The sequence below is a fragment of the Pelophylax lessonae genome (assembly GCF_965119305.1).
Source record: "Pelophylax lessonae genome assembly, chromosome: 2".
Lineage (NCBI taxonomy): Eukaryota > Metazoa > Chordata > Amphibia > Anura > Ranidae > Pelophylax > Pelophylax lessonae.
In genome coordinates, this window is record NC_138769.1 from 682,122,294 (window position 1) to 682,132,057 (window position 9,764).

The following is a 9,764-nucleotide window of genomic DNA, read 5'->3' on the forward strand; positions in this document are numbered from 1 at the left end:
GGAATGTGAACCGCCGTTATCGCCGGGACATGAGTCTCGGCCCAAGACAGAATGTCGGCCACTTCTCGAGCCGCTCGGGCACTCCTGGTGCCCCCTTGGTGGTTGATGTAGGCCACCGCCGTGGCATTGTCCGTCTGCACCCGAACCGGGCAGCCCTGCAGCCGGTCCGTCCAACGATGAAGACAGAGCCTTATCGCACGCAATTCCAGAATGTTGATCGGGAGGGAAGACTCCCCCTCCGACCAGGTCCCCTGGGCGGACAGAACGCCCAGAACACCACCCCAGCCCGACAGGCTGGCATCCGTGGTGATTATCGTCCACGAGATCGGACGAAACGACTTGCCCCCGGACACCAACGGGGACCGGAGCCACCACAGAAGGTTTTCCCTGGTGCGATGACTCAACGAGATCTGAAGATCCAGAGATTGAGGTCGCCCGTCCCACTTGGACAAGATCTCCGCCTGGAGACCCCGCGTGTGAAACTGCGCGAAAGGAATCGCCTCGAAAGCCGAGACCATCAATCCCAGACATCTCATACACGTCCGCAGAGACGAGTTCGGAACGTCCCTGAGGGACCTGACTTCCTCCTGAAGAGTCCTGAGTTTGTCTTCCGGCAGGAAGACCTTCGCCTGCACCGAGTCCAGTATCATTCCCAGATAGGGAAGACGAACCGACGGACTCAGTGTCGACTTTGGAACATTTATCGTCCAACCGAACTCCTGCAGAGTTTGCATCGTGACAGACAGGTCCTTCTCCAGACCCTGACTGGTCGCAGACCGAATCAGAATGTCGTCCAGATACCCCAGGACAGAAATGCCCAGGGCTCTCAATAATGCCAGAACCGGTGCAAGCACTTTGGTGAAGACCCGCGGAGCCGAGGCGAGCCCAAAGGGCAACGCCACGAACTGGTAGTGATCCTCCGCAATGGCAAATCGAAGGTATCTCTGACGACCCTCGAATATGGGGATGTGAAGATACGCATCCTTCAAATCGATGGAGGCCATGAATTCCCCCGGAACCAGGGCAGCCACCACCGAGCGCAGGGATTCCATGCGGAACTTGCGAACCCGCACAGAGCGGTTCAGAGCTTTCAAGTCCAGAATTGGACGAACCTTGCCCTCCTTTCTGGGCACGGTGAACAGATTGGAATAAAACCCCCGAAATCTGTCCCGATGAGGCACCGGAACCACCACTCCCTGAGCCCTCAGGTCCCGCACCGCCAGGTGCAGATCCCGCAGGCGCTCTGGAGACAGTTGTAGATTTGAGGGAAAAAATCTGCTCTCTGGCCGAGAGAGAAACTCGATCTTGTAACCAGATCGAACGATTTCCAGAACCCATCTGTCCCGCACACGGGCCAACCAGGGCTGAAGAAAACCGAGCAAGCGTCCCCCCACCCCAAAACTGGGTGAGGGCGCCCCTTCAGGCCGAACTGTTATGGGCCGCAGGTCCGGATTGGCCGGACTTCTGTTTCCCAGACCAGGGTTTCTTCAGAGAGCCCTGGCCCTTGAACGGTTTGCCCTTGTAGTGCGGCCGAAAGGCACGAAAGGACCCCTGAGGGGGCCGAAAATGAGCATGCTTCTTCCCAGAAGCCCCCTTAGCCTTGGGGAAATGGGGCAAGAGAGTGCACTTACCCCCGGTAATCCCCTTAATCAACACATCCAGGGACTCCCCAAAAAGGCGAGACCCATCATAAGGCAGATTGGCTAAGGTTTTACGTGAAGATTGGTCCACCGACCAACATTTCAACCAAACCAGGCGGCGAGACAACACCGCCACGCTGTGCACACGCGCGGCCAACGGAATCAGGTCCAGGTCCGCATCACACAGATACATGACACCCTGGTGGATCTGATCCACCATATCCAGGGTCGCCGCCGAGGCCGAATCGGCCACTAGGACGCGCCTAAGCATCTGCGTCCAACTTGCGATCGCCTGGGCCGCCATGAGAGAAGCAAACAGAGCCTTAAGCATAGAACCCGTAACAGAATAAGTATGACGGGCAAGAGACTCCAGTCTCCTATCCGTGGCATCACGGAAAACAGGGGATCCCTCTGCAGGGATCGCAGTGGCTTTGTTCAAAACCGCAATAGCATGATCCACTGGCGGAGGCACACACCACCGTTCATCAGTGGCAGGCGAGAAAGGATAACGCAGCTTAAATTTACTTGGTACCGCAAAAGGCTTGCGCAAATCGCGCCATTGGTCCTTAACAGCGCGCTGAAAATCAGCATTGCAGGGAAAAACCTGCGGCGTCCTGCGTTTTCTCTGCGTCCCATAAGCCGCCAAGGCAGCTGGGGGACACACCTCGTCCTGCAAACGTAGCGTCTGCTTAATGGAAGCAATCAACTCATCCATGATTGCAAGCTCTTCAGGCGAGCCAGGGGGAGAATTATCAACCCCCTCAACTTCAGCCTCTACCTCAGACCCCACTAGATCAAGAGAGGAGCGGGACCCCGATAGGGGGGTCCCCGCCAGAACAGCCCCATCACCTTCACCCTCAGAATCAGAGGACAGAGTAACTCTGGGCCGTTTAGTAGATTGAGCAGCCACCAGCATTTGCACCTGTGCAGCAAGGCCAGCCACAATAGTGGCCAAATCCCCCCCTGGGGGGGAAACAGCGGTCCCCTGGCTTTCCACCAATACTGTGGGAAACTTGCCCTCCTGAGAATCCATTGCCCCTGTATGCCAGACAACCAGGGTTAACTGCCCCCTTACAGCAAGCGCGGCAAGCGCAGCCCACCGCACCACACTCAGGCACAATGAGACCCCCACAGGGAATATACAGACTGAATACAGGCAATGGAATACAGGAATAGAAGGATAAAACCTGAGGAGACTCCGCTGCTGCTGCTGCCTCGATCGGTGCTTCCAGGAGAGAGGAAGTGATGCTGCCAGGGCGCTCTATGTAAGCCTATGGAGGCTACAAGAAAATGGCCGCCGTGCATGTAAACCATGCGGCCGGAGCGGGCGCCGGTAAAATGGCGCCGTTTGGCGCCGAAATCGCCGCTCCACAGTGCATAGAATCACACACAATATTATCCCATACTATGGATACATGTTAGATCGCCGCAGCGATCGCTGTATATGCCCCAACATGCCATTAAAAACATGCCCCACAGCACACAGCTCCTCACACTGCCCAGCCTGACATACCCAGTGTCATACAGCTCCCCCCCCCCCTTGCAGCCCACAGCATGCAGCCGAGATATAGGGAGACAAGCAGTGTGATTAAAGGCAGGTTACACAGTCCCAGACTGAGACCCCCCCCAGACAGACAGGTCCCCACATAGATACACTTACCTCACATGGCGTGGGGAACCCGCACAGGCGAACAAGCCGCTGCACATGAGGCAGGGAGAGTCGCAATTCAAGACGCACACAATGGCGGTTCAGAAACCGCACAGCGTCCGGTGAGGTAGCCACCTCACCAATCATCCCTGCACCGAACAGGGATGGGTCGTTCACCGTGCCAGGAGCGTTACCTGGCTGAACGCTCGATGGCAGACTGGGAAGCCACTGACCCACGACCTGCGACCAGGGGGATCAGCCCGAGACCCAGTCCGCATGATCCTCTTCGTCCGAAGAACTAACTAATGCTGACAAAAATAACAGCTAAGTAAAGGTAGAGAGAAAACTCAAACAAAATATCAAAAAGAAGAAAGAGTCTGGGACAAAAAGTCCCAGCACAGAGAGAGCCAGCCACTCCTGACAAGCTAGACATTAAAACTGAGATATGGTTGCAGGAAGTAGGAGGGTATTGACTGAGGGGACCACCCCTTGAGGGTGGGATATGTTAAAGCTTTATTGTTAACATATTCTGTTGCCTAGCTACTCCTTCGGAGCAAAGTCTAATACCCCATATGTGACGAATATGAAGAGGCGGCGACTGTCGGAGGACGTAAGAGAAATTCTATTTAAATAGGAAAAAATGCCAGGACCGCAGATTTCAGCAGAGAGTTAGGTCCTTACTTCTTACTAGGCAGAAAAAAACTGAAGTCCCACAGCAGGAAGTGATGGTATACCCTCTGGGACTGCCCCGGGGGTGTAACCAAAAAGATTTCCGCCTAATCCTACGCCTAGAGAGTGAGAGCATAAGCCCAATGATCTGAAGACTTGAAGCTGTGTGTCAGTGAACAAAAGAGAAATACTGTTTTGTTTTTTGTTTTTTCCTTGCATGTGATTGGCTATTTTATACAGTGAAGCTTTACCTCATTTACTAAGCTCTGCAGCAACTGCACTTGCAGAGTGCAGCTGCACTTCCAAAGTGCACAGTATAGTTGGGCTTTAGTAAATCAACCCTCTGTGTCAGGAAAGGGCACAAGAAGGAGCTGAAACATACAGCAATACATTATTCAAACCAGTTGAAGAAAAACAATTTCAAACAAGACCAAATTATATTAAACATTATCTTTACAAATACAGTACCTGTCTTGCGATCAATCACATGGGACATGGTCTGTCGAGTGTAGACCCCCAAATCCTGAAAGTTGCGTGGCGGTCGCCGTCCTCTCTCTGCCAGCATAGTTCTGCCATCACCTGCTGACAGCTGACCTGAAAAAGAAACAAAGATTAGTACAGTTTATAGAGAAGCGGCACACAGCTACACTATACAACTCACTGAGTCGTTTTCTTCTATCAGCTACAGTTTTTGGAGCAACATTTTTTTTTTTTTTCAAATACACCCCTAAGTCCCTAAGTTTTTCCCTTTACTGCTTCCTGCCTGGCCACTGTAAATTGCTAGGTGGGGCAAGTGCCTTTCTGGGAGGGCATTCTGTAGGTCTTCCAACAGAAGCCAATGTCAAAGGCCCTGCACCATGAGATCGCAGTGATTCACATTAGTAACTGTAAACAAAGGCTTTCATTCATGCGACCATTGTTTACTACTGTGATCACTGTGATTGGTCACAGTGATCCCTTCATACTGAGCAATGAAAATGGCCCTGTACCATGAGTTCACAGTAGTAAACAATGGCTGCATGAATGCAGCCAAATGGTATAAGGAAAGTAAATGTGTCATGAATGTCAATGATCACGGTTTAAACGAAACAAACAAAAAAAAAAATCTGATCACCACTCCCAGGTCAGTGCATTGTCACTATACACATGGCGTCACGTTTTCCTTGAGGCGTACACACATATGTAGTGTTTTTCCCCCACTATTATTATTATTATGATTATTATATATTTTATCTTATTTATGTTTATTGTTTAACATATATTTTTTATTATTATTAACAATTTTATTTATATCAATGGCCTTGTTAATAACTTTTTTTTTTCTTTTAATTGTTTGCCATTTTTGTAACATACCTGGTTGGTCCTAAGCAATCTATTTTTTCTCTCTTTATAAATGTATATGTTTTGAGAGTTGCCCAAAACTCTAAGGCATTGCTCCCTTATCTTGATTCTAATCTACCTCATCCCGTTCATATTTTATTTCATTTTATTGTAATTTATTTTTTTTAATTCTTACCATTACAATAGGGGGCCTGCCCCCACATTTATGTACCTTGGGTGCACTGTAGCTCATGTTTTTCACAGAAGGAGCTAGAAGGACCAGGGAGAACTAATATCGCCACACACCATCACTCTGCATGCCGTGTGCACTGCAGTTATGGTTTTCCACCACTAGGGGGGGGGGATCTGGAGTTACCGTTTGTTTCCATACAATGCTAACTGTACCAGTGAGAGGATACAGAACATGGTAGCATGCGCAGTGTTGTACTGTCGAAACTGGAGGTGACGTACATAACGTGTGGAACGCATACCCACCCACACTTCCTGTGCCCATATGTAAGGCTTTCCACACTCACCTGGGAAACGGACAAATGCAACATTTGTCAAAAGAAACATATTGCCACAAGCGGAAGTGACATATACAACCGTTGAAACGCATACCCAACCGCACGTCCGGTCTCCATATGCCGGGCGTGCGTTCAACACACGCCTAGGACGTTCCAAAATGGTAATCCGCTAATACAAAACAAATAACACATTTATTCAACTATGCTGGTTTCAATACATGGACATTCCAGGCAGTCTCTCCCCCCCCCCCCCCCCACCCCCCTACCATTATGTGGCCATAAAATGTTTACATACCGCACAATCAAAGTCAGCAAACACCAGGTATGCTACATATGCCAGCAATCTTTCTGTATAGTGTAAATTTTAATAAGAACATTTTTTGTGTCCTTATGTATTAAATCCTTTTCTATAGTTATACCTACATGTAGATTAGTCTGACTCCACCCCGCAATTACTTTGGAGGTGGAGCCTCCGTTATTGGACACGTGTACAAAGTTACACTTGGACCAAGATGGGTCATTCACTATCAGTGCTCTGAGGAAAAGGGTTTGCCCTCTAAGTGTAGCAGAAAAAAACATGGATGCCTCCTGTTCTTCCCATATTACTGGGAGAATAAGCAGCTCTGAAGGTGACTGGTTCCACTTGTTATATACCTACATATAAAATCAGTTTGTGAGTATGATGTTATTTCATTTTGAAATAGCGCTAGGGTCTGTTCGCCCCTCTCTTGGCATTGTTACTCTGCTCTGCTGATCCCTGTCCTGCTGACTCCGGTTGTCTGCCTGCTGATCCCTTTGCTCTGCGGACCAGCCCTCTGGACTACTGACCCATTACCCCTGCCCTGCTGACCCCTGTCCTCTGCTCAGCTGACCTCTGTCCACTACCCTGCTGACCCTGGTCCTATGTCCGGCTGGCCCTTGTTCTCTGCCCTGCTGAACCTTGTCCTCTGCTCTGTTAACCCCCTATCTTCTGTCCTACAAAGCTCCTGTCTTCTGCCCTGCTGAACCCCTGTACACTGCCTTGCTGATCCCTGTCTTCAGCTCAGCAGACCTCTGTCCACTATCCTGCAGACCCAGGTTCTCTGTCCAGCTGGCCCCAGTTCTCCACCCTGCTGACCCTTGTCCTCTGCTCTGTTGACCCCCATCTTCTGTCCTACTAACCTCCTTTGTTCTGCCCTACTGACCCCCTGTACACTACCCTGCTGACCTCTATAATCTATCCTTCAAATGGCTGACACTGGTACTCTGCCCCACAAACTACTGACACTTGTACTTTGCCCTAGAAATGACTGACCCCAGAACACTGCCCTACATACTACTCTCCACTGTACACTGCCCTACATATTATTGACCCCTGTGCATTGCCCTTTACACTTATAACCGCTGTACGGTTCCCTACATACAGTACTAATGACCCCTGTACACTACCCTACATACTACTGACCCCAGGACACTGCCCTATATACTACTTACACTGGCAAGAGTTCACACCAGCCAGTTGAGCCAGAACTCAGAGACCACCTTATCCCTATGAACCACCAGGTAAGGGGAACGGCAAGACAACGCCGCCAACTCCGACACTCTGCGAGCAGAAGTGATCGCTACCAGGAACGCAACCTTCCTAGATAAATAGCATAGGTAACGAGATTTCCCTGATGTTTTCAAACGGGGAACGCTGCAACACAGACAGAACCAAGTTAAAGTCCCATGGAGGCAAGGGCTCCCTTCTAGGAGGGGCCAAGTAACGCACACCCTGAATATAAGGTGTGAATCAAGGAATTAGACGCCACAGGGCGCTGGAAAAGAATCGCCAGTGCAGAGACCTGGCACTTAAGCGTGGCCAACGCAAGACGCTGGTCCACACCAGTCTGGAGGAAAGCCAACACCCTCGCCACCGAATAAGAACGAGGAGAGGAAACCCCTGAACTCAACCCAGGCAAAATAAGCTTTCCATGTACGGTAATAAATCTTACCAGAAGAGGCTTTTCTAGCCTTGATCAAAGTAGGAATGACCTCTGAGGAGAGACCCCTGTCTCTCAGGACCTGGCTTTCAACAGCCAGGCCGTCAAAGCCAGCGACTGTAAAGCAGGATGGAAGATCGGTCCCTGAGACAGTAGATCTTCCCGCATTGGCAGCCGCCACGGAGGCTCTACAGCCAGATGAACGATGTCCGCGTACCAGGACCAGCGAGGCCAGTCCGGCGCTACCAGAATCATCAGTGATTGTTCCGAGGCCAACCTGCGAAGGAACCTGGACAACAACCGATTCGGAGGAAAGGCATAGATCAGTCGATACTGATGCCAAGGCACCACCAGCGCATCCGAGGCGTCTGCCAGAGGATCGCGCATTCTTGCCACGAACCTTTCCACCTTGTGGTTTAGCCGAGATGCGAAAAGATCCACATCCGGGGATCCCCACTTCGCACACAGCATCTGAAACAACTCTGGGTGTAGGTACCATTGGTCCAGGGTCTGGCGGCTCGGATAGTCGGCCTGCCAATTCTCCACACCCGGAATGTGAACTGCCGATATCGCCGGGACATGAGTCTCGGCCCAAGACAGAATACTGGTCACTTCCTGGGCCGCCCGGGCACTCCTGGTGCCCCCTTGGTGATTGATGTAAGCCACCGCAGTGGCATTGTTCGTCTGCACCCGTACAGGACGGCCCTGAAGACGATCAGACCGGTGGAGCAGGCACATCCTGATTGCTCTTAAATCCAAAATGTTGATCAGGAGGGAGGATTCCTCCACCGACCAAGTGCCCTGGGCAGACAGGTTGCCCAGAACGCCACCCCAGCCCGACAGGCTGGCATCCGTGGTTAACACCGTCCACAGAATCGGCCGGAAGGATTTCCCGTCCGACACAGCCAGGGACTGAAGCCACCACAACAGATTCATTCTGGCCTGGCGACTCAGAGACACTCTCAAATCCAAGGACTGAGGCAGTCTGTCCCATCTGGTGAGGATCTCTGCTTGGAGAGCTTGCGTGTGAAACTGTGCAAACGGTATCGCCTCGAAGGACGACACCATCAATCCCAGGGACGGCATACAAGTCTGGAGTGACGAGTAATTCGTTGGTACTGAGGGACCTGACCTCGTCCTGCAGGGTCCGGAGCTTGTCCTCCGGTAAGAACACCTTTGCTTGAGCAGAGTCCAGAACCATTCCCAGATACGGTAGTCGAACCGAAGGCGACAAGGTCTACTTCTGAATGTTGATCATCCAACCGAACTCCTGGAGCGTCTGGATCGTAGTGGACAGATCGCGCAACAGGCTCTGACTGGCACTCGATCTTAACAGGAGATCGACCAGATAACCTAGGACCGCAATGCCCTGTGCTCGCAACAGGCGCCAACACTTTGGTAAAGTCCCTTGGAGCCGAAGCGAGACCGAAAGGTAACGCCACAAACTGGTAATGATCCTCCGCGATAGCGAATCAGAGGTACCTCTGATGGCCCTCGAAAATGGGGATGTGCAGATACGCATCCTTCAGGGCTATAGAGGCCAGGAACTCCCCCGGATTCAGGGAGGCCACCACCGAGCGGAGTGATTCCATGCGGAACTTCCAAACGCGCACAAAGCGGTTCAGAGCTTTTAAGTCCAGAATCGGACGCACTTTGCCCTCCTTTTTGGGCACAGTGAACAGATTAGAATAAAACCCCGAAACCTGTCCCGATGAGGCACCGGGACAACAGCCCACTGGGCGAGGAGATCCTGCACCGCCTGATGCAAGTCCTGCAACCGCCCTGGGGTCAAATGAAGATTTGAGGGAAAGAATCTGTCTGCCGGCCGAGAAAGAAATTCGAACTTGTACCCTGACCGAATGATTTCCTGAACCCACCTGTCAGATGTCCCCCCAACAGTCGGAACAGGCACTAAAACTGATGTTATGATTAAAAAAAAAAAGAAAAAAGCCTAGGGAAGGGGGAAGGGAGCAGGGGGGGAGACAGGTACCTGCTTCCA

The 9,764-nt window shown here is 51.4% G+C and overlaps 1 protein-coding gene across 1 annotated transcript in view; it reads right to left on the minus strand.

Annotated features, from left to right (window-relative positions):
* PIWIL4 (piwi like RNA-mediated gene silencing 4) overlaps positions 1-4,500 on the minus strand; it is a 558,880-nt gene extending 554,380 nt beyond the window's left edge. The window contains exon 1 of the mRNA XM_082244560.1: positions 4,426-4,500. Within this exon, the coding sequence (XP_082100686.1) occupies positions 4,426-4,453 (28 nt within the window). The 5' untranslated portion in view covers positions 4,454-4,500. The remainder of the gene's footprint in view (positions 1-4,425) is intronic.
* Positions 4,501-9,764: the final 5,264 nt, after the last annotated feature.